At 41.6% G+C, this 27,989-nt stretch overlaps 3 protein-coding genes across 3 annotated transcripts; all 3 read right to left on the bottom strand.

Moving 5' to 3' along the window:
* Positions 1-499: 499 nt before the first annotated feature.
* Positions 500-4,051, bottom strand: saraf (store-operated calcium entry-associated regulatory factor). The gene is made up of 6 exons (XM_080533650.1): positions 3,857-4,051; positions 3,422-3,600; positions 2,855-3,308; positions 1,647-1,851; positions 1,218-1,312; positions 500-992 (listed from the first exon to the last, which is right to left on the bottom strand). The coding sequence occupies exons 1-6, from the start codon at positions 3,921-3,923 to the stop codon at positions 967-969; spliced, it is 1,026 nt and encodes a 341-aa protein (XP_080389776.1). The 5' UTR covers positions 3,924-4,051; the 3' UTR covers positions 500-966.
* A 7,575-nt stretch (positions 4,052-11,626) lies between these two features.
* On the bottom strand, positions 11,627-19,457 carry LOC308160854 (NLR family CARD domain-containing protein 3-like; the record flags this gene model as incomplete). Its single annotated transcript, XM_080534788.1, has 8 exons — positions 11,627-12,183; positions 12,437-12,483; positions 12,599-12,772; positions 13,522-13,695; positions 14,504-16,283; positions 17,584-17,806; positions 18,003-18,093; positions 19,453-19,457. The coding sequence occupies 8 exons, from the start codon at positions 19,455-19,457 to the stop codon at positions 11,627-11,629; spliced, it is 3,051 nt and encodes a 1,016-aa protein (XP_080390914.1).
* A 1,755-nt stretch (positions 19,458-21,212) lies between these two features.
* Positions 21,213-24,046, bottom strand: LOC308160856 (aurora kinase B-like; the record flags this gene model as incomplete). The annotated part of the gene is made up of 7 exons (XM_080534790.1): positions 21,213-21,386; positions 21,569-21,743; positions 22,028-22,176; positions 22,899-23,037; positions 23,353-23,541; positions 23,822-23,867; positions 23,992-24,046. 7 exons carry the CDS (start codon positions 24,044-24,046, stop codon positions 21,213-21,215), a joined length of 927 nt encoding a protein of 308 aa, XP_080390916.1.
* Between the last annotated feature and the right edge of the window lie 3,943 nt (positions 24,047-27,989).

Genomic DNA, 27,989 nt, shown 5'->3' on the forward strand with positions numbered 1-27,989 from the left:
TGAGTTGATGTTTAATGATGGAAGAACAGGTGCTGCTGTCTAGCTTGGGTTAACGCTGGTGTTAACCCCCTGCAAGCACAAGGTCCATGCCTGCAATGTGTGTGGCTGCCATGTAGGGACGAAGCCCACTACTGGTTTAAGTTGTCTGTCTGTCTGTATGTATATATGTCTGTCTGCCTGTCTCCCCTCAACAGGGTGACTAGTGGTTCAGTATCTAGGGGTGGAGGAGTCCCTGGAGGCATGGCTGGATCCACCCATTTAAGCACAGAAAATTGGATACATACCACCTTTGACAGGGTAGGTGGAATTGGTATCCAACCCTGACTCACTGTTCATTAGAGGCCAGTCCTTATTTGCTTCAGTGTTATCTGTTGTTGGAGACGCTGCAGTTTAACAGTGAATGTGTATCATCAGCAGCTGTTGCGGTAACAAGGGTAGATTAAGCATAAATTCAATCATGTAATCATGAAAACAATACATGAGGAAAAATAAAACAATATCACCTCACAGTATGTTTATTTCAAATACAATACAGAAAATAATGGTCATTAAAAAAAAAGAATGAAAGAAAAAAAGGTATACAGTTAAGTAAGGTTTTTATCAGAAATACATTATGTCCGGTTAAAAATCCAGAGGAAAATATGACGGTTGACCATTTCATTTTAAACAGCAGAAAGTACTCTATTATACTGTAATTGAGCCACAGCAATCACACAAAATGTGCACATGGGTTGCTTTTGAAGGAATTGCATTAATTCACTTATCACACAATGCAACAACAACATATCATTTGAATAAAGCAGAAAACATGCCAATTTGTAATAGTTATAATTCAGGTGAGGTGTATCACCTATTTGTGGTAACGTAAACATCCCAGACAACCTCACCACTTTTCTGTCTTTTAAATGTAATGAAAACCTTCCCGTCACTGACACGTCCTCATGGCTGTCCCAGGATTCAACGGCTTCATCTTCTTTTGGTGCCTCCGAAGCCTGAGAAAAGGAAACAAAACTCGCCCTTAAAAAACACTCTTCCATTCAACGCAATACAGCTACCAGTTGCTAAAGGTAATGTGAAAGGCCTACCTCAGCTACCTCACAGGCTAAATTAAAGATACAAATGTTCAATTTATCTGAAAATATATACTATACAATATATACAAGCAAGCAGACTTTGACGTTGCCATGGCTGCAGTGTTGCTTGGTTGGTAGACGTACCTGAGGCAGTGCGTGTTCCGGTGCTCATGGTTGGTCCGCCGCTCGGCATTCTGGACTGGGTGTAATTTGTGTGGGTGCTGGTGTAGGGCTGGCGTCTACAATGACACAGGCATAGACAAACCGGGATAAAACATTTGGCTGCATACCTGGAACCTGTTTGAAAAAGTACACCCTTCCTTACTTCCTAGAAGTAATCACTCATCTTAACGTAGCTGGATAGGTGTTACAGAGGTGTTCCACCACACTGCTTTCACTAATCCAGTCATGTCGATTCAGTGATTACCGCAAGGTATAAAGGAAGTATCTGTCTGTTGATTGTCCACCAGAAATTATTCAACGTATTGATGATAGCACAAACTTAGGCTGTCTCTCTCTCTCTCACACACACACACACACACACACACACACACACACACACACACAACTGACCTTTGGCCCCCAAGCAGATAACCAAGGATTCCTCCAGCCCCCATCCCTGTCCAGAAACCACTTCCATTTCCTGCTGTAGCACTGCCTGCTGTCTGCTGCTGTCCAGTGAATCCACTGCGAAACCCATACCCTGGGTTGGCCCCACCGGGGTAGCTAGCCCCACCAGAGCAGCCTGAAGCACCTGGGTATCCAAAGGAGGACGAACCTATAATAGAGAAACAAGTATAATCATATGTAATTATTATCAGTTTAAGCAAGAGGCCTCCAACTCTGGGGGGTGTTCCATCAACGTCGCTAAAGGAAAATCCACTTATTTTTTAAAAATCCAGCCTTTTTTCTCACAAGACTTATCAAAATAAGCATGGATTTTCCTTTAGCGACATTGATGGAATACCCCCCTGGTCCAAGAGAGCTACTATGATTTTAGGCATTCAATCCAGGTTAGAATTGTAGTATATTTTTGATTGATTGATTGGTATTTATTTGAGTGTCATTTCACCTCAATGCTGCTCTACCCAAACTGCTTATAATTTGATATCAAAATATCTTATTGCATTTTAAAACTAAACCGAAACAAAAGACAATGTGGTTTTTTTGTGTTTTCCTTCTGTGTCCTTGTGTGTTCCTTCCTCTCACTCATTTGATGCCGGTGTCCATCCAATCATTGGCCTGTCATCACGTCATTTGCCAGGCCCAGAGGGGATAGGTAAGATGCCCATGGGTTTACTTACATACCATCACGTAGTGACATTATGTTAGGAACAGCTAACAGAACGTCTTTCTGTTGTTTATTATTGTTGGCACCGTTCAGCGTCCCCTTGTGGTATTCCTTTTGTTGTAGGTCCGAAAAATACATCTTTGATATGGGTTCTGACTTCTGGTTTGTGCCATATCAATGTGTAATTTTTTAAAATGATATATAATATTTACTTGTTCTTAACGCTGCATGCTAATCTATTATTGTAAACATACTTTAGGTCTAGGCCTACTTCCTCTAACATTGCAAATAGTTCTCTGGCTTATACCCAAGTCGATTAACCATGGCTCAGAATGAAGACCACATACATGGTGTTACGTTTGGGCTTGAATGAAAATACCTCCTGTGCACCCAGTAGCTCTCTGAGACCAGAGTGTGAGGCCATTCATGAATGTTTACGTGAAGAGAAGCTGAGGTGTGTGTATGCATCGGGAGTGGCGTGACTGTGTACCTGTGAAGTCCGGCCTGAACCCGGGGGGAGGTGGCCCTTGGTTACCGTAGGCGTTGGGGTTGGGGTTCTGGGGGCCCCTGTCTGAGAACTGCTCCTCTCCTTGGACCGGCCCGCTCAGGAACAGCTTGTACACACCGTAGGCCAGGAACAAGAGCAGGGCGACCACAATCAACCCACCAGAGTCAGTCCCTGAGGAGGGACTCTGGTGACCCTGGTGATTCTGCTGCTGCTGGTGGTTGTCTGAGGAGCCCTTGAAAAAGCTTGAGGCGTAGTCACTGAAGCCAGTGGACGACCCCCTGTGCTTTCTCTTGCCTTCTTCCGTCAGGTCCAGAGTGTACTCCAGGCCACACGAGCCTTTGAGAACGTACTCGTCATCTGGGTGGTTGAACCCCTCGCAGGTCACCTCTATCTTTCCAAATTTATAAGCGTTGTCCATGTCGGTTTTGCACTCCCACTGAAAAGACAGTTAGAATCTGTAAAACATCTGACACTTCCCCCCCAATATGTTGGCTAGCTCTGTCATGTTATGCTATATATATATATATATCTGCAGGAGTGGAGTCTTACTTGTGCGTCGACGCCGTCCCATCCTTTATTGTTACACTGGACCACGTCGGGGATGAAGGAGCCACAGCCAGCGGACCCCCCGACACACTGCAGCTGGGATACGGAGCTGCTGCGGCGGGCTGTTGTTTGTTTGCCTTTGTACAGAGTGAGTACCTGGACATCTCGGAGCAAAACACTACCTGGAATGATATAATCAATCATACTTAAGACCCAGTCAGTAACCGAGTTACCAAGAAAACATAATATGAGAGGACATTGGAACATAAATAGAAGGTAATTTTATAGTGGGGGGGCCTTAGGGCATTATAAAGGCTGTTTGGTTCCGATTCTTCCAAAAGTACCAAATTTGGTGCTTTTGGACGAATCTGAACCAAAATATCCCCAAGACCCCCCCACTATTACTGAATTACGAGCTAAATGCGGAAGCAAACTGACCTTGGTTCCAACTTCTGACGTTAGCGACAAAGAGACATTGGATCACAAGTATCAGTAATCCCTCCATCGTTGATCTTGTTAGTCAAGATCGCGACACGTCGCTTGATTGTTCGAGTGTATAGTTGGGAAATATTATACGAGCCGTAATAAACGTTTTGCCAGAATAGCTGACGAAACAACGATTAATCTACAGTTTCCGCGTATTACGTCACGTGTTTACAGCACCCATGAGCCAATCACGGGTAAACATGCCAGCGCTCGTTTTCTTCTTCTTCTTCTGTTGGGTTTAACGGCAGCTTGCATCCTTCGCGTTGCACTACTGCCATCTTCTGGATGTATCCAATTCCTACATTGTCCATTTCGTCACAGTCTCCCTATCAGGCCAGTTCTCATGAGAAATCTGACCAGACACTTCCTGCCCTGTCCACCCCCACCACACTCCAATACGCCCTCCACACCTTCTCTTGTCAGTCCCGACCTGTTCAGTCCCTCCATCATTTCCTGTCTTTCTGACGCATATTTCCTGCAGTTAATAAGAACATGATCTACTGTTTCTATTACATGACAATAGTCACATAATCCTGTCGGGTGTTTTCCTATGTTGTGTAGAGTTCCATTCAGATTACTGTGCCCTATTCTTAGTCTGGTCATTACCACCTCTTTTCTATTCCCTCCCCTGATTCTCACACCACCCACTCTGTTTTGTTATGTAATTGTCTTCCCCTTGTCTCCACTGTTGCTCCCACTTTTTATTTGCTTCCCTCCACACAATGCTTTTTCCCTCTGATTTTGATATTTGGATGTCTGTTTCCCTTTTTAACAGCTTGTTTAGCTAGTTTGTCTACTCTTTCGTTTCCCATGATACCCATATGTGCAGGGACCCACATGACCACTACCACCACTCCCTGCTTCACCACCCTTGAATGTACTTCCATTATGCTGTGCATTAAGTCTTGGCGCTTTTTTGATGTCCCACGCCCCAAGCTGTACAGACTAGCTGCTGCGTCGCTGCAGATCAGCACTCTGCTGGGCTTAGCTTGATCAACCCACTCTAACGCCATCAGAATGCCATACAGCTCAACTGAATATACACATAATAAGCAGTATACTCCCAGGTGTCTCACTGCTGCATTTTAATTATGAACACATAGCGTATAAAACTGAACATTTACCCAGAAATGATTTGATGGAAATGGAAATCAGTTACTTCAGCCATGATTGTCCCTTTTTGCCATGCAAGTAAAACAATTCTCAACTATGTAGGCTATCCATTTTCCTGAAGTGTACACTTCTGGTCTCAGCATGGACCTTCAAGTCTTAAAAAAGGCTTAATCCTATGGTTTTTACACCCATGGGTGGCAGTGCACAGAAATAACCTTTAGGTCGGATGGGATTTGAACCATAATTGCATATTGAAAATATGCACCAAGTGACAAAGACTTATGTAGTGTACCACACATGCTCTCAAGAAACATGCTTTTCACTACTGTTCACATTTCCCAGAAATGTGAATTTAAATAAATACAAAGCAGTGTTTTAGCTGTTTAATTGTCCCACAGCAGTTCAATTATGCCACAAAAGATTGTTAGTAAGTAGAAAATGTAATATTTTAGCTAGTTAGTTTCAACCAGGGACCTTGTAGACTTCACACACATGCCCTAACCCAGGGGTCGGCAATTAGGTTTGGCCTCGGGCCAAAATTTTTTTGAGCCATTAGATGGCGGGCCCGAACGTTTTTTTTTTTTTTTTTTTTTTTTTTTTTCCTAACACCAGGGGAGCCACCCCTCCTAAATTTCGTTGTTTGGTACCTGTACTGTAGCAATGACAATAAAGACCATTCATTCATTCCATTCATTCATACATTCATTCATAAGTAATTGATTGTTAAAAAATGTGACACATTCTAATGCTTTGACTTTTCTTTCGAAAAATGTACACATCGCTAGTCAACTAACACAGCTTGTTTTGTGAGCCTGCTAACAATGTAAAGTAGTGTTGTAGTTAACTAGGTAACAATGTAAAGTAGTGTTCTAGTTAACTAGATAACAATGTAAAGTAGTGTTGTAGTTAACTAGGTAACAATGTAAAGTAGTGTTGTAGTTAACTAGGTAACAATGTAAAGTAGTGTTCTAGTTAACTAGGTAACAATGTAAAGTAGTGTTCTAGTTAACTAGGTAACAATGTAAAGTAGTGTTGTAGTTAACTAGGTAACAATGTAAAGTAGTGTTGTAGTTAACTAGGTAACAATGTAAAGTAGTGTTGTAGTTAACTAGGTAACAATGTAAAGTAGTGTTGTAGTTAACTAGGTAACAATGTAAAGTAGTGTTGTAGTTAACTAGGTAACAATGTAAAGTAGTGTTGTAGCTAACTAGGTAGCAGTCCAATCCATTACGTTGCAGTATTTTGGCTTGACTAGCAAGTTTGTGTTGTGATTCTCAACAACGTTGAAACGTAGTTTCACCCTTTTCCATAGTTTTGAATAATAAATGTGTGGACTGACGATGTAGCGCAGCCTAGCTTATTCTAATAATTATTTAACATACTTTCATTCTGAATGATTCCCCCCTCCTCCCAGACAAGGTCACATTATTATTGGATTGGTTGTTTGCCTGCCGGGTGAAGTTAGCTAAACATTTAACCTGCTAACTAGCAAGAGAAACATCATGTCACTCTCCAAAGGTGTAAAGAGGAAAGTTGACGGTGAAAACAGGGCATTTAAAGAGGAATGGACAGCGAACTATAATGTTCATCCTACCTGGTTTCATCAACGCAAAGCCGTTGTGAGACTCACATCTTCCGTGCTCACAATGTTCCCTTTCTATACATGCGAGTCGTCCTTTTCCTCAATGAATGTGATAAAGACGCACGAGAGGAATCGATTGATGCAAAAAAAAACTTGAGAACTGCCTGCGGATTAAAGTGACGTCCATATAACCAGATATCAAGCAAATACTGACCGATGGGAGATGCCACTTTTCACATTAAGTGAGTACCAAGCCTGTCGTTATTGTATTTAATAACCTAATTGTATTTTTTATATTTTGAATGAATGGCTCATTGTAATTATTATCCCTAATAGCGTGTTTGCTCTGTCGTTTCAGGAGCATAGGCCTATGCACCACCACCCCTCGCATAAGCGGATTACTTTTCTTTCTTTTCTTTTTTTCACCGATTTTGTTGTCAATGTTTTTCAGAATATTAAACTGAATTTGCTTTGTTACTGTTCATATGTGTGTTGCAGTCACATATACGTAAACATTACGTTTGAATTATTTACTGAGCTGGTGTTATTTTTTTCAAACCACACACGGCTATTTCAGCACTACACGTTGTCCACCTACTTATGATTCACTATGAGGGGTTCAGCGTCAGTGCGCTTCGGTGCACCCCGCTGCCTGATTGTCTGTCCCTGTGTCATTCACTCTCAACATGGATAAAAGTACAATAAGCATTATTCAGGTGGAGGTAGATTCTCTATTCGGACATTATAGGCGCTATATGTGGGACTGTCGGTCCGATATTGTAAAAAAAAAGAAAAGTGGATTCTCAAAATATTCTGCTGGGCCAAATATTATTGGTGATGGGCCAGCAATGGCCCGCGGGCCGCCTATTGCCGACCCCTGCCCTAACCACACGACCACTGAGGTGTCAGACATCTTGTAACGAACAAAGCTTCTTCCTGCTTTCTTAACAAATAATTTATATAACTGAACATTTACCCAGAAATAATTTGATGGAAATGGAAATCAGTTAGGCTACTTCAGCTATGATTTTCCCTTTTTTAGTATGCAAGTAAAACAATTTTGTGGTGGAAATACACAGAAATAAAGAGTGCAGAATTATGATTAAGACCATGCCATGATGCTAAGATGGCTGCCTCAACCTTGACAAAATGGTCTCTACATTTTCATAGTGCCATCTTCAAATCGTTATGGCTTCAGTTTGTTCTTCTCTTCCATGTGATGGGTAGGACAGCCACTGACTTTTATTGTGAAAGGCAGGACAGCCAATGGGATCCAGAGGGGCGTGACATCCACTACCTGGGACAATTAGTGATTCTTTACTTAACCTGTGTGTACCCAGTGTTCTTCCTCTTTGCTCACCTGACTCCCTGCTGGTCCAAGCTCTGTCCCTTCCCATTCAGGCTAGAGGTATGTTGTTGTACTTTATACAACAGTTAGTTCCGACCAAGTAATTTGATTGGACAAGAGGCATTCCATGAGTTACGATATATAGTATAACAGCACTGGGACTTTTAACTATAAGTATCACTCCGCCGCACAGGTGTTCTATTAAATGACCGTTAATTAGACTACATTACGATACAAAGTAGCTAGCCACGATACAAAGTATGCTAGTTTGTGTTCTGGCCTGGGTTGCACCAATTTGGCGTAAGTCATTACTAAATGTAGGCATTTAGTGGTTACTAAACCCCTAGTAGTTACTAGCTAGTTTCAAACTAGTTGTTTACTAATGTCGGTTACACCACGCCAATCGTTTGTCAATCTTAGCTAGTAAATACTTAGTAATGCGCAAGTTGTTACTAAAAAGACATTGTCACATAAAACGTAGAAGAAGAACATTATAGCCAATCAGCAAGCAAAGCAAAACCCTCCGTTTTTAAATCCTCAATTTTGGCCACCATTGGCTAAAAGCTGTAATTTGGCTCTACAAGTGTTAATATGTCATTTTATGAAGTTTTAATATGTTTTCAGGCGAGAAAGTAACCATATATATTCACAAAATGTGTCCAGTTTATCAAAATAACCCGTTTATGTATCTGATCTGACGTTTTTTTCCCCACTTCTGTGGGAAACTTCGCTTCCCGTTGCGGAACTATTTTTTCTTGACGGAGCCAAAATAAATGATTAAATAAACAAACAAATCATAATCTGTTGTCACTTATTACTGTTAACTAATAACAGTAATAAGTGGCCTGCGGCCTCGTACCTATAACCGAATCACAGCCGTGCTGATATTCAGTATAACACACTCCCTCTCGTGTGATATTGCTTAAGTCATTGCTCCCTAAGATGTATTAGGCTAGCTGCTGCTACTACCTTGTATTTTATCACCCCTAGGTATTAGTAGGCTGGTGTGCAACAGTGCTGGTTCCCACCACCGAGGTACAGTGGCTGGTGGATTGATGTGATGCCTTTAACTGACAAAGGTAACACATGTATAAGGTATTGTACGATTGCCATTTACACTAGAACAGCCATGGGAGGGGTCATTTGATCCTGTGAGGATAAAAAAAATACTATATCTTTGCACTCTCAAATTTCAGGACCCTCCTTTCATGACTTTTCCTAGATATGTGTGTTCTACCACCCAGTATCCTTACATTTTCAAAATCACATCAGGATAAGCTAGTATAAAGTTATTTTGCTGTTTTTCTGTGTAGGAGGCAGGTTAATTTACAAGACGGCCAACTAGTGGTCATTGTGTAAATAGCAGCGTCCCATTGTAAAGACTATGGTCATTTGACCCCCGAGGCGGCTCTAAAAAAAATACATTTTACAGTGTGTATTTTACCATGGGAAGTTCAAATCTTATCAGTCCCTGCAGCCCCTGTTGAGTTCTCAAACCCTAAGCTCCACTGTTGAGCTAACCCTAACCCTAGCTCCAGCCCTAACCCTAGCTCCACCCTTAACCCTAGCTCCAGCTTAACCCTGTTAATGTAACCATTATACTGTTTTAAAAACATACTTTGACACATGTATTGAACTCCACACTTTTATTAAAACACACACACACACAACTGCTAAACCACAAACAAATAAACAAAACGGATTAACTGAAACAAAAGTTGCATATTTAAAACAATTTGCAACATTAATTAATAATTTCATTGTAAACAAACAAGTACAATACACAGGAAGATTCTCCTTCTCTACTATGTGTGTGTACAGTCACATTATGCAGTCTCCATTATGCAGTTCCTAAGGTACCTGCATAGAATAACTACCATGGACATGGTTCTATATTCTGCATGGTTTATTTTCATGCTGCAGTAAATGAGCCCCAGATTTGAAATGGAATGATAATTTGATTGGTGCTGTGATGTGGGACTCACTCAGCAAGGTCTATGCAGGGTTCAACAGTACCAGTTGTCTGCAGGTCCAGGACAAGGTCTATGCAGGGTTCAACGGTACAAGTTGTCTGCTGGTCTACACAACCATAGACACACTACTCTGCACACATGACATCATAGTGAAGACATTGAATACTGCAGATATTTTCATATTTGAAACACATCAATCAGGATACCTACCAGGTGTAACCAGGGCTTCTGGGTCTCCATCCATCTTCCTCATCTTAGATGTTTCATGTCAAGTTGTTCAAGGTCTATTTCTATTATCACTGTTCTACTGTAAAACTCCAGCTCCATGCTGGTTCTAGCCTGTCTGTCTGAAGGCTCCACTGCCTGCAGCTGTGTGATTGCTGAGTGGTTTCAGGTGGGCTGATCAGGAGCTGTTAAAGGTCTTGCACAGGGCTGCGTTCAGGTAGAAATACATCACATAGAACAAGACATGCCTCTCTGACATGTTAGAGTCATCATGAGGTCACACAGACTAATTGTTTGTTTCACAAAGACTTTATTGATATTGACACAGTCATCATCATCATCATAATATAAAATGAAGGAACTTGACTATAGGGCTAGTTCAGGCTACTAGACTAGTGCTGCCACTATGGCGCCTCTGTCAGAATGAGAAGGAGGAGGCAGAAGATGATACAGTTATTGTAATAATAATAATAATAATAATAATAATAATAATAATAATAAAAACAACACAACTAAAACACAGAGGCACCATCCTCTCTGACCACCAGCCCCAGATCTTGCTGTCTGTCCATCTGGACTTGCACGGCTTCACAAGAGCTACACTGACACACACACACACACGAAAATATATGTATATGTAAATATATGCAAAATATGTACATTGGATAGATAGGCAGGTACAGAAATACATGGAAAGTGAATTTCAGAACATGGACATGTTGTATTGACAGAGGAGGAGAGCTGTCTTCACATCCACTCCCTGCTATCTTACACACAGCTACATAATACAGCATCAGAACTCAAACACACAACTTTACCAACTCTTATACATAGTCACTCTCTCTCCTCAGGGTCAGAGACTCTGGGTCTCAGATCACCAGTCTGATTTATATTATAATGATTAATCTGGATTGTTTCACGATCAGTTACATTTCTAGAAATAAAATAAACAGGTACCAGTAATAAAAGAATATGCAGAAAAATTCCACGCTTCTGTTTTGTCAGTCTATTGCACATATTTCACAATGAGCAAATACCCAACTGATTGTCATCAACTGCTGCAGATAGGATCTGAGGCAGGACTATAAACCTACACTGACACAGTCCTGAAGACTTTACAGTCAGACTCCTCCATCTCACAGGACCTGGACTGCTGCCCTCTAGTGGTCAGAGTGGGACTGACACTACACACAGAGGACACAAAGCTCCGTAATAACTCTTATGTACATACACTGCTGCCCTCTAGTGGTCAGAGTGGGACTGATGTAACCAGCAGGGCTCAAACTGGGGACCTCTCCCCTGGATGACCCACGATTCTACCATTAAACCAAGCAGACAGGTCTCAGGCAGGGCTACACACAAGAGCTACACTGACACTACACACTACACCCTAAACACTACACCCTGAACACTACACACTATACCCTAAGCACATAACACCCTACATACTGCACACAGAGCCTTGTTCAGTGTGATCTCCCTTAGACTAGTTTACACAGGGTCACTGAAGAGCCATAGACCCTAAACCTAAACCCTGGGTAGAGGGGCTCAGTGAATGTGGAGTGGAATGTGTGCAGGAGGGTCAGTGTGTCAGAGGAGACCCTGTAGAAGGACAGAGTGCCGGCCGGCCAGTCCAGATACACTCCTACTCTGTGTGAGCCAGAGGAGGAGACAGGGATGACAGTTCTGTTAAGATTGTGCCAGGCAGTGTAATCGGCAGTGTAACTGTCAGAGGTGTCAGAGCAGAACAGACTCCAGGACTTGTCATTGTATCCCAACCCACAGTCATCACCCTTCCCTCTCCTGCTGATTCCTTTATATGTCACTCCTATAGCAGCCCCTCCCCCTCCCCTCCACTCTACCTCCCAGTAACAGCGCCCAGTCAGACCCTCTGTACACAGCACCTGTGGCCAGCAGTCAAATCTCTCTGGGTGATCAGAATACAGCTGCCATTCTCCCCTTGTCAATTTTCTGTTCTCCTCAGACAGAGAGAGCTCTCTGTGTGCTGTGTTTGGGTCCAGTGTGAGCTCACAGGCATCTGATTGAGAGGGCCAAAATAATAATCAAATCAATACAATTGGATAAATCACAATATTCACAATGTGATCGTGTTATGGTAACATTATTTGTTTCACAAAATAATTAGAATGTTGTTCAAGGGATACAAATAATTCACATTTACTAGTATTTTAGATTTATATATGAATACAATACTGCTCTGTTTGAACTTTGCTGTACCCTGATTATTGAGTAATATCACAGTCCAATTCTCTACTGTGTTGGTGACTTACATTTGATAGGCCCAGGTTTGAGCCTGCACCCTCCACAATGGTCCACACTATATCAATCACAGAAGAACATATAGTGGTTGGATGACACACTCACAATCATGTGGGAAATAGATACTGTGCATTAATCTCATTGATACGTCCAGCCACATATTCAGCCTTTACCTGAGTGTCTGTAGTTTACAGAGTGGATCTTTCTGTACAGCAGAGAGCAGCGCCAGTCCTGAGTCTCCTGGGTGATTGTAGCTGAGGTCCAGCTCTCTCAGGTGGGAGGGGTTAGACCTCAGAGCTGAAGCCAGAGAAGCACAGCCTTCCTCTGGGACTCCACAGCCTGACAACCTGGAGAAATAGTGTCACTCCATCTGATATCAAGAATCTGATCTGATCTAATCTAATCTAATCTCATCCTCTCTAATGTACATCTTTACAGCTTTAAGTCCTCTTAATTTAGCAGGTGAAAGGCTAGACACATTGTATTTAAGTGAAGAACAACTAGTGCATCATAATAACCTCAAATGCTCATGCTTCTACACCCCAAAAGACCTCACCTCAATGTCTGTAGTTTACAGTGTGGACTCCCCAGTCCAGCAGAGAGCAGCTTCACCCCCCCGTCATGTAGATCATTATGACTGAGGTCCAGCTCTCTCAGGTGGCAGGAGTCTGAGCTGAGAGCTGAGGCCAACGCTTCACAGCATCTCTCTGTGAGGTGACATCCATTCAGCCTGAATGAGGAATACATACATGGAATGCATTCTATCATTGCATTCTATCATTTGCATTCTATCATTTCCTGTTGCATGTCACAAACATATTCAGAGAGTGCAGACAGAGACGTGCCCCCCCCGCCCCCGCCCCCGCCCCCCCCCCCCCCCCCCACACACACACACACACACACACACACACACACACACACACACACACACACACACACACACACACAATATATAGTAATTGATTGGAAGATAATGTACATTGTCTGTCTCAATCATTGAGCTTTTCTGTGCAAGTATAATTCATTCTATAGAATGATAATGTAACAGACACTTAGGAATGATGTGTCTGACAAAAAGAACAGTCTAAGACCTCACCTCAGGGTCTGTAGTTTACAGTGTGGACTCCCCAGTCCAGCAGAGAGCAGCTTCACCCCCCCGTCATGTAGATCATTATGACTGAGGTCCAGCTCTCTCAGGTGGCAGGAGTCTGAGCTGAGAGCTGAGATCAACGCTTCACAGCATCTCTCTGTGAGGTCACATCCATTCAGCCTGAATGAGGAATGAATACAGGTTAAGTCATTTTGATTCATAGAAAAATGATGTGATGTGTTCTATCATTTCCAGTTCCAGTTCCAGTCTAATTAGGATATAATGGCATTCTCATCAAAAACCCTGACATGGGCTGTTTTAGAATTGTAACATTTCACTAGACCAATATGTTTTCTAGTTATTTCACTTAGTTTCAAAGATGAAATCATAATGTTTACATACGTTTCATGCCTTAAATGATGGAACAAGCTTTCAGTTTTAGATGAGTGGCCTGCTCCTTCCAACTGTAGGCTACCAACTGTAAACTCACTGGCCAGCTAACTTCTCATCTCTACACTTAAGATAAAATAAAGCTGACAAACTCATTAGCTGAACTGTGAACACAGCCAGCCAGCTAGCTATGTTTTACTTAATGTCAGACAAAAATTCACAATTTGAGCCACGGTGTGATTATACGGGGTACCGCGAGTGCAATGCAATTTCTTCTGTTCAATCCGTAAATCGTAGTAAGTGATTATAAACAGCATAAAGTCACTTTGCCTCTTGCATGAATTAGTATTGTTTGCTTTGTGTACTGATGATGATATAAATCAATGATATAAATTATAAATGTTTGTGTGTCAACAAAGTATGAATGATAAGGAGGCAATCAAGGAATGTGTTGTTACTTTTACTTGTGATGAAGAGGTTTTCTTTGTCTTTTTCATCAAGCAGCCTACTCACTAATTATTATTCTACAATACATTTTCATAACCCTGAAATTTTCCTAATTTACGTTTAATTAGAGTAATTCTGTCCATCTACTTACAGTGCTGTCTTAGAGGCTGTGAGCACTGGCAGCAGCCTCAGAAGACCCTCCTCTGATCTGGAGTATTTCTTCAGGTCAAACACATCCAGCTCCTCTTCTGAAGTCAGCAACACAAAGACCAGAGCTGACCACTGTGTAGGTGAGAGTTGGGCTTCTGAGAGACTTCCTGAGCTCAGGTAGCATTGGATCTCCTCCACGAGAGAATGGTCATTCAACTCATTCAGACAGTGGAACAGATTGATGCACCTCTCTGGAGAGGGATTCTCCCTGATCTTCTTCTTGATGTACTTGACTGTTTCCTCATTGGTCTGTGAGCTGCTTCCTGTCTGTGTCAGAAGGCCTCGGAGGAGATTCTGATTGGACTCCAGTGAGAGGCCCAGGAGGAAGCGCAGGAACAAGTCCAGTTGTCCATTCTCACTCTGTAAGGCCTTGTCCACTGCACTCTTGTGTAAGTGAACAAGAGGTTTGAGTGATGACCATAGCTTCCTGGATGAGGATTTCTGTTTGACCAGTGGATTCTCATTGCTGTCGTTGAATGTGAGGAACACATATAAAGCAGCTAGAAACTCCTGGATGCTCAGATGCACAAAGCTGAACACTTTGTGGAGCCCACACTCCTCTCTGAAGATCTGAGTGCACACTCCTGAGTACACCAAGGCTTCTTTGACATCAACGCCACACTCTCTCAGGTCTTCCTCATAGAAGATCAGATTGCCCTTTTCCAGCTGTTTGAAGGCCAGTCTTCCCAGTTTTCGAATTAGCTCTTCATCCCAATGTGGATCTCTGTCATGGTCTCCAGGGTACTTCACATTCCTCTGTTTGGTCTGAAAAACCAGGAAGTGTGTGTACATCTGTGTCAGAGTGTTGGGCATCTCTCCTTTCTCTGCTTCACCCAACAGTCTCTCGAGAACACTGGCTGAGAGCCAACAGAACACTGGCATGTGGCACATGATGTAGAGGCTCCTTGATGACTTCATGTGTGTGTTGATTCTTCTGGCCAGGTTCTCATCACTGATTCTCTTCTTGAAGTACTCCTCCTTCTGTGGGTTGTTGAACCCTCGTACCTCTGTCACCTGGTCAACACACTCAGGAGGGATCAGATTGGCTGCTGCTGGTCGGGAGGTTATCCAGAGGAGAGCAGAGGGAAGCAGATTCCCCTTGATGAGGTTTGTCAGCAGCACGTCCACTGAGACTAGCTTTGTGACATCACAACATGTCTCGTTGTTCTGGAAGTCTAGAGGAAGTCGACACTCATCCAGACCATCAAAGATGAACAGAACTTTGTACTTGTCAAAGTTGGAGATTCCTGATTCTTTTATTTCAATGAATAAATGATCAAGAAGTCCTTTCAAACTGTGTTTCTTCTCTTTCATTAAATTCAGCTCCCTGAAAGGGAGTGGAAATATGAACTGGACATCCTGATTGGCTTTTCCTTCAGCCCAGTCCGTAATGAACTTCTGAGTAGCGACTGTTTTTCCAATGCCAGCGACTCCCTTTGTCAGCCTAGTTCTGATTGATTTGTCTTGTCCAGGTAAAGGCTTCAAGATATCGTTGCATTTGATTGGTGTCTCCTGTGTTGCTGGTCTCCTGGATGCTGTCTCAATCTGTCTGATCTCATGTTCATTATTGACCTCTCCACTTCCTCCCTCTGTGATGTAGACCTCTGTGTAGACCTCATCAAAAAGTATTGGGTTGCCTTGCTTAGGTATTCCCTCAAACACACACTGAAACTTCTTCAGGGTCGACTTGAGTTCATGTTGGCACACCACAGGGAGCTCATCTGAATGACAAAACAATTAACAAAATATTTGTGGCACACTTTACATTAAGTTGACCCAATACCTGCAGTAACTGTAATTACATGTTTTTATTAATTAACAAGTTGTTATATAGTAATGAATTACATGGTATGTAGTATAGTTAAATGATATATTGCTACTAGGAAAGTTATTCCATTTGTGTTATAGGAAACTGCCCAACCATGTTACTATGCAATTATATACAAACAACCCATTTTGTTACTGGAGTAATTACAGAGATACTAAGGCCCAATCCCATTTCAAATTTTTACCCCTAATCGTTTTTGAGTGCCACTCACTTTTCAGCTTGCATCTCGGAACAGAGTTACAAGGGGTAGTGGTTGAAATCTTCCCCAATGAAATGGGACGACCCTTCAAGACCCTGATACGTCATCAGTAGTATAGTAGAAACGCGTGGACATTCACGATTCCTTCACAACTTTAGTTTCACACTGTCAATCGATCAAACAAGGCATCAGATAAAATGCTTCATTACCAGGCCATTTCATGACAGAATAGCGGTGCTCTGTAGAATAGCAACCTGTGCTCCTACCCTGCCAGTCTGCACTGATATTAGAGGAGTGGAAACAACCCTGCTGCTACCCTGCCAGTCTGATATTAGAGGAGTGGTAACAATTGCAACAACTTCACAGCTGGACTTTAGTTACATTTCGGGCGTCATCAAAGGGGGGGAAATGCGACATGAAAATACATCAAAATGCGGGACTGTCATGCACAAATCAGCCTTAAAACATTGTTGTAACGTTAGGTAGCTAGCTAGAGACATCGGCATACTAGTGATTTGGGGGTTATGCTTGTTATGAAAAAAAGGTCTATAATAAGATAATACGATGGTTATCATCATTTCTTGAAAAGAAGAAAGATTTGTGGTTGTCTTTTGTTGCTTGTGCATTTGCCACTATCTTGCTGATGCTTCGCAAGTCATTCTGGGAGATTTCAACACTCGATTTTAACCCTTGGTTTGGAGTGTTTCTCTAAAAAAACTCAATTTGGAGGACCAAATAGCCCTACCATTTTACCCTACCCCTCCATGCCAACAAGAATCAGGACACCCTACACGTGAATGCACAGAACTGAGGGGTAGGGCTAAGTGGTAGGGGCAAGGGGTGAATTGGGATTGGGCATAGGTTATAGAGGCAACATAATATAGAGAGTGACCAAATAGGGATATACATAGTAATTACAGTTAGTGGTGTTTATATTTCCAATAATATTTCAGCCCAGTAACACTTCTCTGTGAAAACATATGAGGTCTCTTACGTTTCTCCAGTGTGTCAGCGAGCTCCTTCTGGTTCATGTTCCTCAGGACGTGCAGTGTGATCTTCAGAGCCCCCTCTCTGGCACTGCTCTCCTGCTTCTCTTCTTCTACATCTTCCTCTTCCTCCCCCTGACTCTCAAAGCACACTGGGTAGTCTTGAGAAATAAGCCTCTTGAACCTCTTCAACTGATTTCTCACTAAAGTGATGACATTGTCTTCAAGCAACTGAAACATTTAGATGAAAAAGGAGGAGTGAGATAGTTAATAATAGGTAATCCTTTACACCCAGTAGAGAGACTGAATACACAAATCACATCACTTGACTTTGGCATGCAATTGAATCAAGAAGAAAATAACTTTTGTATGGGGATTACGACTATTACTTAGCCATGTTCCATGTCATACTTTCTCTTTAGCTCACCCTGAATATGGAGGCCAGTTCAGTTTGACTCTGGACAGACTGACCACTGGGAATCTCTGACTCTGGTCTCTCCACCTGGTCACTGGGGATTCTGGGTAAAAACAAGAAATAAGCAGAGAAGTGTGAATGAGGACTAGTTTCCCAAACAGAATAACTTAAGAGTGTATACCGCTACTGAATGTTATTGGCAGCCTCATAGACCACTATGAGAACTCAACCTCAAACTAACATTTGAACAGAAAGAAGAGGTCTTTGAACATTGGTGGACAGTGTGGCCAGTCCAAATTAATATATCTGTATTTCTTTTTTTATTATTACTTTTTTTTTTTTTTTTAACTTTTGGGCAGTCATTAAAAGGATATTGACAAGTTTCAGATTACTGACTGACTGAGGTATGATTAAAAACCCATTGTTGTTTTAGGCCATTGTAACTAAGTTATGTAAGTTAAACATAGTTCCTGGGTAAGATGATTATTATAAAAAGAAGTAACATTGGTGGAAGGTGTGACCAGTCCAAATTAATATATCTGTAGTGTAAGTAGCTTTTAGGTTTTTAGTGGCCATCTCCCTCCAGGATCCACTCTCCTCCTCCGTGGACAAGCCTTCTAGTGAGAGTTGCAACACTGTCTGTTGCTACAGTACGCATTGAACTACAGTATATCTACATTACTACGTCTAACATTTGAAATTGCCTTTAATGATAAATATGTACTGAGCTCCTAGAGCTGAAGATGATGTGATTATAAGCTGTACAATAAATGATTGTTGCATTGTGTGCCTTACTCCCATGCGCCCTCCTTGATAGTAGAACCTGAGTTCATTATAGTTACCGGAGGACCTCATGAAACAAACAGGTGGCCTAGTCTCACAGTTAGTTCATCACATCCCCATGTTACACCTACTCTTGTGTCGTAGTGACGGTTCCTTGTCTGAATTCTATTGGACCGTCCATAGACCAGTCACTCTTCATGGACACACAGCTGGGTACAGGTGAGGCTGGTCTGTCCTGCTGGACCCTGGATTACAAGGTAGAGTTGTGTTTTTAAATATATCATGAGCTGAGCTCCTAGAGCCAGTTACACAGGAGTGTGGCATTGTGAAGGACAGAGTGTTAATGAACCTGTCTTTGTTTCATTCAGGGGATCCCCATTATGATGGAGGGTTGGGGTGCGCTGGGAGGAGGAGAGTGGGGACAGTGTCGGCACTCCAATATAATATATCTGTATTGTAAGTAGGTTTTACATGTTTTATTAATCTCCCTCCAGGATCCACTCTCCTCCTCCATGGACAAGGCTTCTAGTGAGAGTTGCAACACTGTCTGTTGCTACAGTATGCAATGAACTACAGTATATTTGATTAAGTCTAACATAATCTGGTTATGAATGAAGCAGCTATCATCATCATCATCATCATCATCATCATAAATATTCTCCAGAGACTCTTCTCTTACCCCATGGCTTCAACATCCCCAGAGAGACTCATTTTAGAGGCAGTGGTCCCCTCCTCTCTCTCCCCAGAGAGACTCATTTTAGAGGCAGTGGTCCCCTCCTCTCTCTCCCCAGAGAGACTCATTTTAGAGGCAATGGTCCCCTCATCTCTCTTCTCTCCTCAAATGACCTCTTGCTATAAACCTGAACAATGAACACATGCCGCACGTTAAAGGAGACAAAAGTTAAAAACAGTGAAGTGAGAAACCACAGTATGGGGCTTAACAGAGGGAGGAAAGGGACATGAATGCTGCTGACACTGTATACAGTATCTCTCTCTCTCCTGAAGCTAACAAGGGATACTTACAATGTCTCTGTCTGTCTGCCTGCCTGGCTGACGCTCTTCTTCTTTGTATGAACCTGTTTGTCTACTGATGCACCTCCTACTTCTGTCAAGCTTCTGTGCAGTTCAGACACTCTCTTTCCTGATGAACCAATTGGTCTAGTCCAGGGGTGCCCACACTTTTTTGAACCAAGATCTACTTTTCAAGTAGCCAGCCTGCCAAGATCTACCAGTCTAGTTTAAACATCGCAAACGTACACGCACGTACTACAAACACACACACACACAGTTCCCAGCCTGCATAGTAAACTCACAATACACTTTCTCTCTCTCTGTCACACAGCCACACAGGAGAAGACCATCACAAACCCTCCCTCTTTGATATTCTCACTCTCACACACAGACACACATACACACACACACACACATTTGCCAGTCTGCATAGGGAGCCATAGCACAAGCCCTCCCTCTCTCTCTCTCTCTCTTACACACACACACACACACACAGTCACTTTCTCTCACTCACACACTGACAGCCAGTCTGCAGTACCATAGCCAACTACTGATCCAACAAACAGAAAAGTAAACCAGATACAAAACAGGTAGTTCCCTAGTTTGAAAGGAGGAAATAAATGCATTTCTCTACCTTAGTGGGAGACCTGGCACTGGGAGGAGGCAGCTAGTTTCTAGTAGTCAGGGAGCTGTAGGAGCTGGTTGCAAGGTGTCATCAGCCACTGTAGATCTGTCATCGTAGAAATTGGAAGGCTAACTAGTTAATTAGTCTTGCCGGTATTTAGTATTTTGTAGTTGGTGCTGTTGACTGCGCATGCGTGGTGAACCTGTGTTAGGTGAAAAGATCAGATCTCAGACTGGCTTACCTGTACGTCAATCAAGTGGCAAAAGCCATAGTGAGGATGGATGATAGGCGAACTTTTTTCTTTTGGTTTTGTTCAATGCCATGCGATCTACCCATACTACCTTTGCGATCGACGTATTGGGCACCCCTGTTATAGAGTAACATTTATCACAAAAAGTGTGTGCGCTATGTAAAATCATAGGCAAGAATCAATAGTTTGAAAATATATTTAATAGAAATCCAATGTAAAAGAGAAGCTTCCCTTCACGCACTTTGGTTTGCTCGAGGCAGCGTTTTGACTATTACTTTCAAGTTCGAGTTTTTCAAGTTGGACAGAAATCGTATATTAAAACCTTGGAGGGATCAAAACAAAAAAAATCCCACAACTTAATTGCTAAACATTGACAAAGACAGACACCACACATGTAGACAAGACAACAAACTGTACAGCTTTAGTAGACCAACAGGGTAAAACAAACAACAACCAAAAAAAGAAGAAGAAGAAAAACGGCAGTGAAAACTGGCAGTTAGTCCCCCCAGATGAGTCCTTCACCCACCCTGGGACCAAGGCAGGGTGCTTGTCTTTAGGGTTTCTTGGCAGTGCAGACTGGGGGTAGGACCCGCCGTGAGTTGGCTCGCACCCATGGGTGGTCGATCACACTCTGCAGGGGCAGACGCATGGCCGGGCTGTAGCGGAGGAGCTTTGAGATCAGGTCCCGCGCCCCATCAGACACCACCTTGGGGAACTGCAAGTCCACCTACAACCCAGGGAAAGGAATCAGTCAGTCTCACTATCTACAACAGCCATGGTTGCATATCTATATCTATATCCATTGCAAGGGAGATGTAAAATAATGATTTTATTCTCAACTGTCAGCAAATGTTTCTAAATTACAAAAATACATTATTTTCAATCCGTCTCCCTCCAAAATATGCGAACCTTTGTGATCCTCTGGTACGTGTCGGAGTGGCTGGCGGTTTCAAACGGGGGGTTTCCAACCAAACACTCATAGCAGAGTACCCCTATGCACCACAGGTCCACCTTTTCGTCATGGATGCGCCCCTCAATCATCTCTGGGGGAAGGTAGTCCAGTGTTCCACACATCGTACGGCGTCTAGAGGGGGGGGGTTAGACAAGAACAGTTGCAGCTTTAACGGTAGCGACTGGCCGAGAACGACATCCCAACATACGGTTACGGTCTACAAAGCACCACTGTCTCCACATAATCTAAACACACTCCTTAACTCAAAACATTAAGGGGGGTGGGGGGGGGGGGTGTTAGATTTGCAGTGAGTGACTGAGAGCGTAAGCTAGCGAGCCGTGACCAAGACCTTGACTACACAGCACACATCGACTCAGTCCAGTTTGCGGTTGGAATGGGTTTCAGTGACCTCTCACCTCAGGGACGGTGCGTGGACGGACCAACCAAAGTCAGCGATTTTCAGCTCTCCACGGAAGCCGAGCAGGAGATTCTCTGGTTTGATGTCACGATGGATCACCTTCCTCTCATGGCAGTACATCAGCGCATCCGCCAACTCCTCCATGTACTGAAAAAAAAGGCCATTTGATGTTAGATCACTTCTGGTCAGCTTTGAACAATACATTCTTAATCAAATTAAAGACATGTCAAACCTCATGTTCTGTGTCTCGTTCCCGAAACTGGCCCAAACTTACTGAGGCCATAATCAGGCCATAATGCCAGCCATGGTAACTCAACTGCGTATACAACATTGTGTTACAAACGTTACAATTCGAGTGATTGGATAGAGAAGAAAACCAATAGATTACTCAGAATTTTAAAAAAAGACTTATTTTCCAGACTCGCATTACAAAATTATCTAAAATCTGTGATTGGGTTTTTCCAGAGCAAATTAAACACATATGGCTATTAGGAATTAATAAACATGTATATTAGTGGAGTGCCTAATGAAGTGGCTGAATTTAGCAAAATGGTGTTAGCTTGGCTAACATTTGTTGTTACAGTGAGGGAATTAGCAATAGGGAGATAGCAAGATCATTTTAGTTTCATCATCTTATACGGTTTAGATCTGTGCAGTTTTGAAACTAGGCAGTTTCATCTCAGCTGTTGCATCGTCTTGGCTTAAGAAATGACAGGGCTGTGTAAATCCCAAGTCCTCTCACCTTCTCCAACATCATCATAGAAGATCAGAGGAGGTTCCTCCACTGGGACCATCTTATATAATTTTTTGGGAGGAGGCATGGTGTTGGGGAAAGACATTTGCGATTCACACATGGACACTGCTTTTACCGTGGCGGTGCGCTGGTCATCAAAGCGCCCAGCTCGCTGCAGCTCTTTATACATCTCCCCTCGGGGAGCGTACTCCAGGATCAGGAACACCCGCGTGCGGTCATAGAAGTAGTTGTAGAACTGCAAGATGTTGGGATGTCTTGAGAAAGGGGAAAGAAAGTTTAATTCACTGACTTTCGTAAATACATAGACATTTGGGTTATGTTAAGCAAGAATTGTGTTCACAACAAAAGCTGGCTGAAAGCCACTTGCTAGCATTTAGTTAATCTGTTTACATAGTCTCTAGACATGACTGAATCCTAGCTAAAAATTTAAATAAAACGAGTTATTTAACTGACATAGGACAAATATAGATGTGAATGGCTATCAAGGCATCACAAAGGCTGAGGAGATTTAACAGACAGGATTCCATCACACGGTCGTGAATTAAACTCAAAACCCGGTGGGTACCGACCTAAGATGGGACTGGATCTCGATCTCCCTTCGCAGCTGGTGCTCGACACCCTCCTTTTCCATCTGTGACTTGAACAGAACTTTCAGCGCCACAATAGCCTTCGTCTGTTTTTCCCGCGCCAGGTACACGTTCCCAAACTTGCCCTTCCCCAGGGGCCGTCCGAAGTCAAAGTCTTTGATGGTCCATTTACTGTTTAAATAAAAGCACATTTGTTGGAAACCTAAACACAACACCAGGGAGATTCAAACTTTACAGAATAGGCCTACGGTTGTATTTTAGACAAACATTTTCCACAAACAAACAAACCATCACCCAGTCATCTTCCTAAGTGTCAGTGATGTAAACAATGACAGAAGACATGAAATGCACAGAGCAAAACACCTCACATTAGAATATTCTTAAATCCTTGTTATCCGAGTCATTTTTAAGCCTTTAACAAGACAGGAGTGTTGTGGGAAAGCATGCTTACCGGGGAGGTGAACTAGAAGAGGAACTGACAGGCTCCCTCCCAGGACCTGTGGGGAAATGGGGATACACAATTTAGCAAAGACAATGAATTACACAAAAAAAGTCTGCTGTGCCATCTGAAAAATATCAAAAGACTGCACATGTAGAATGGTTTATGATGGCAGTGCCCACCTGTGATGGCATTTTTGTCTGCAGCCTCTGGCCGAGGGTTCGCTAGAACTCGCATTGGACCCAGACCCAGTGGAGTTGTAAGCTATCATCAAAACATAAACCCAGCGTTAGACATAACAGCATAGGACAGCATTATATAAATATATGTTACATTTACATTTACGGCATTTAGCAGACACCTTATTCCAAAGCGACTTACAATCAATACATTCAACTAAGCAAGTGAACCATCAATTCACCAGTCGTTGAAGAAACTTTGCAGGTTAGCACATTTTTTATATGGCAGAGTATGGCCCTAGCAACAGTATGCTCTTCACTGTAACCAATGAAAATTCAACGTTAAACTCAAACTCTTTGGACAGTCTAATTCAGAAAAATACCAAAAAAATTCAAGACCTCATAAAATCGTGATAAGACTTTTTAATACTTATTAAGGGTCTTGATTTTCCCAAAATTGATTTATCAACTTTTAATACTTTTCAAGACACCGCGGATACCCCTTCTTTCCATTCTGCTTCTTAACCATGTTTGGCTGCAAAGCAAGAGGGGATTTTGATTGATTGAAAACTTTATTAGAAGATTTGCAGAAGTAGGTACATGAAAGTACATATTACATACAAGGTCAACTAACAGGATAAAAACCCAAGAAAGCCACTGGCTTATTTCAATTGGGGTCCTTGATTCCATTGATTCCATTTCATCTTTTGAAAGAGATGAGTGATTTTAAAAGCTTGATGTGATCCATCAAAGGCTATCCTGGTTATCAATAAATAAAACAGTTACATTTTTCATGTAAAACTTTGGTGACACCTAATGTTAGTTAGGTCTTATAGGCTGTCCTAGGTGGAAAGTTTACACTGCCTAATAATATAATAATACCTCCATCCGAAATGTTGTGTAGATAAGACCCATCATTATAGTTTCATTCGTTTGTTTTGGTTTAAACGTTCTTTTACTGGCCGTTTGTTGCTAAGCAACGATCGTGGATAATTAATTATGGTTTCCCTCTAGTTTAAAATGTCTGAACACTATAAAAACATCTGAAAGAAAGTTATTTTACTGGAGTCAGACTCAGTTTACACCATGTGAAAGCTGAACTGAGGTGTCAAGCTTATAACATGAAAGAGAGACGTGGTGCATTTCAACAAGTTATCATAGGAAACCAACGGTGCCAATGCTGAAGTAGGAGAAAGCAAGCCCAGTCATTCATGTTGGATAGTCATTAAAATGTGACATCGAATAAGAAAGTAGCTAAGCTACGATGATGTCAGCTGTTACAGTTGATGACACATATCGGTGGAGGTGAAGCCCTTACCGGTCTTGGGAGCACTTTAGGATCGTTATTCTCCTTATTCTGCGAAAAGAAAAAGACAAATTAATTCAGAAACCTCCATAGCCCGAGGACATCAGATCCAAACACAGGATGATTCTCCAGCCTAGCCAGACATTCATTATCAGCTAGCCAAGTTAACTACACGAATGGCACTTTACCCGAGATCACTAAATGCTGCAATATGTGTATCTAATCATCTAATCAAATAGAAGTCTTACCTGCATGATGCTGAAATAGCTCAGTAACAGATTGGACTAAAGCACCATAAACAAGCACAGCCTAACTTCTCTGTGCTCAACGGGCTACTGCTGCTGGCTTCCGCTACCGCCAACAGTTTAAAGAGCCACCGTTGCTGTGATTGGCTGTTTCTCTTCTTCTGTGGGTTTTATGTATGGCGGTTGGCATAAAGACGTAAATTGCGCATTAGCGCCACGGACTGGACGGGCGTGGTTTGATCTTTATTTTGATTTGATCTTTATTTATTTATCTCGAACATTTCAACCATAAAAACACACCAATTTGTAATAACAAAAAATAACAAAAATAAATTAAAATAAATAAATAAATAAAATACAAATAAAATAAGATATAAATTAAAATAAAATATATCTTCCTAGACATGGAAGTAAGTCAACAATGGTTTTGTTCGAGAAGGGACAGAAAGAAGCAAAGCTTATCTGGTCCTGCCCCTTCCTTACAATATCATATTATTATGCAATAAATTATCTATCAATATCAAAAATAATATACCTATCCACTATAGCAAAAGATAACTAAATGATTACAAAAATACTAGTTCACGTTATTTTCAAGCTCCTCTAACTTATATTTATCAAATAATTCCTGTTTATATTTGCTTTTAAACATTTTAATAGTATTACTTGTTTTTATTGTTACATCAAGGCCATTCCAAATGGATACCCCACAAACTGAGATGCACTTGCTTTTGAGCGTTGTACGGACAATAGGTTGTTTTAGATTCAATTTCCCTCTTAGATTATAACCCCCATCTCTGCTCATGAAACATTTTTGTAAGTTGCCAGGGACCTTATTTTGTGTTACTTTAAACATGAATTGTGCAGTTTTGCACAAATCTTTAAATTTCAGAGTTTGACTTTTGAAAAATAAATAATTGGTATGATCTCTATAACCAGCATGATGAACAATCCTTATAGCTCTTTTTTTGCAGGTTGGTTTTATATGTATTTCCCCAAACTTCAACACAATATGACAGGTAGGGTACAATGAGTGTGCATTGCAATACAGAGTGTATAGTGATTTCTTTTTTTTTATGATTTATAGTTTTTATTATTTTCAATAAACAGACAATGAACAGACATACATCACAAGTAACAGTTGACGTTGGACAATAAATTAAAAAGACAAATAATAGACACAACAAAACATGAAGGTGATGTACAGCAATATAAATCTACAGCATTGTCTAACAATCCTACTTATAGCAGTTTACTTTCACGTTTTACATTTGGGATATTGCTATTTATACATAAATGAAAGTAAATAAAACAATTTTAAAATATTGCTATTTGTATAGTGATTTCTGATTTAAGATGTATTTCATTTTACCCAGAATTCCCAAGCTTCTCGCAATCTTTGAGCACAGATATTTTATGTGTGGTTTCCAGCAGAGTTTGTGGTCTATTTAAGACACCCAAAAACTTGATTCCATATACTCTATCGATTTTGACATTTTCAATTTCCAGATGGAGTTCTGTATTTATTTTGCGATTTCCAAATAGCATGAATTTGGTTTTATTCAGATTTAATGATAGCTTGTTTGTATCAAACCAGCATTTTAATTTGTACAATTCCTTCTTTGCCACCTTTAAAAGCTGCTGCAGATCATCCCCATAACATAAAATATTTGTGTCATCTGCCAAGACAACCAATTTAAATATTTCAGACACTTTAGTCTGTCACTCTCTCTCTCTCATACAGTAAACCAACAAATTGACCCTTCATAGGGGAGTGTATTCAACACTCACAGTCTTTCTGTTAGTCTTACAGCTCTGCTGATTGGTCAATAGTGACCTGTGTAAAGACTGTTAACTAGTCTAGAGAGTCATTAGGGTGCAAGCCCACACAGTGGGCATCGCCCTATTGTAACTGTTGGTTATTCAGCCCTGTTCTGTTTTCATGAAAAATGGCCATGACTTCCTCAAATATTGGTAACTTTTGCTTTTTGGCAGGCACCTAGAGGACCCCAGTCAACACCAATTCTGAAGCCAAAATTCCAGAAGGGGGCGCTAGAGCCACACGTTGAATTCTTCAACATTGTGAGGCTGTAACTTTTGAACGGTTTGTCCGAGAGACCGAACCTGGCTCCTCAAGACAAACATATACAAATAAAAAATAAATCAGCTATTTGGAATTTTGTGAAAAGCACAAAGAAATCTTCTTCAAATATACCGTAATTCCAATCGACATGAAACTTTGTTTATAACAAGTATGTCAGAAAATGACCACGCTACATGGTAAATAATCAGCATCTTAATTCGGGAAAATTGCAAATGAATGTGAAACTTGGTGAGCGTCAAGACAGCAGTATGACAGATGTGTACCACATTCCAACATGATCGGATGACACCCAATATTCTGCATTTCCAGTCATTTTTAAATTATAACATCTTTAACCTTTAACCTT

The sequence above is a fragment of the Nansenia antarctica genome, assembly GCF_963989245.1.
Source record: "Nansenia antarctica genome assembly, chromosome: 6".
Lineage (NCBI taxonomy): Eukaryota > Metazoa > Chordata > Actinopteri > Argentiniformes > Microstomatidae > Nansenia > Nansenia antarctica.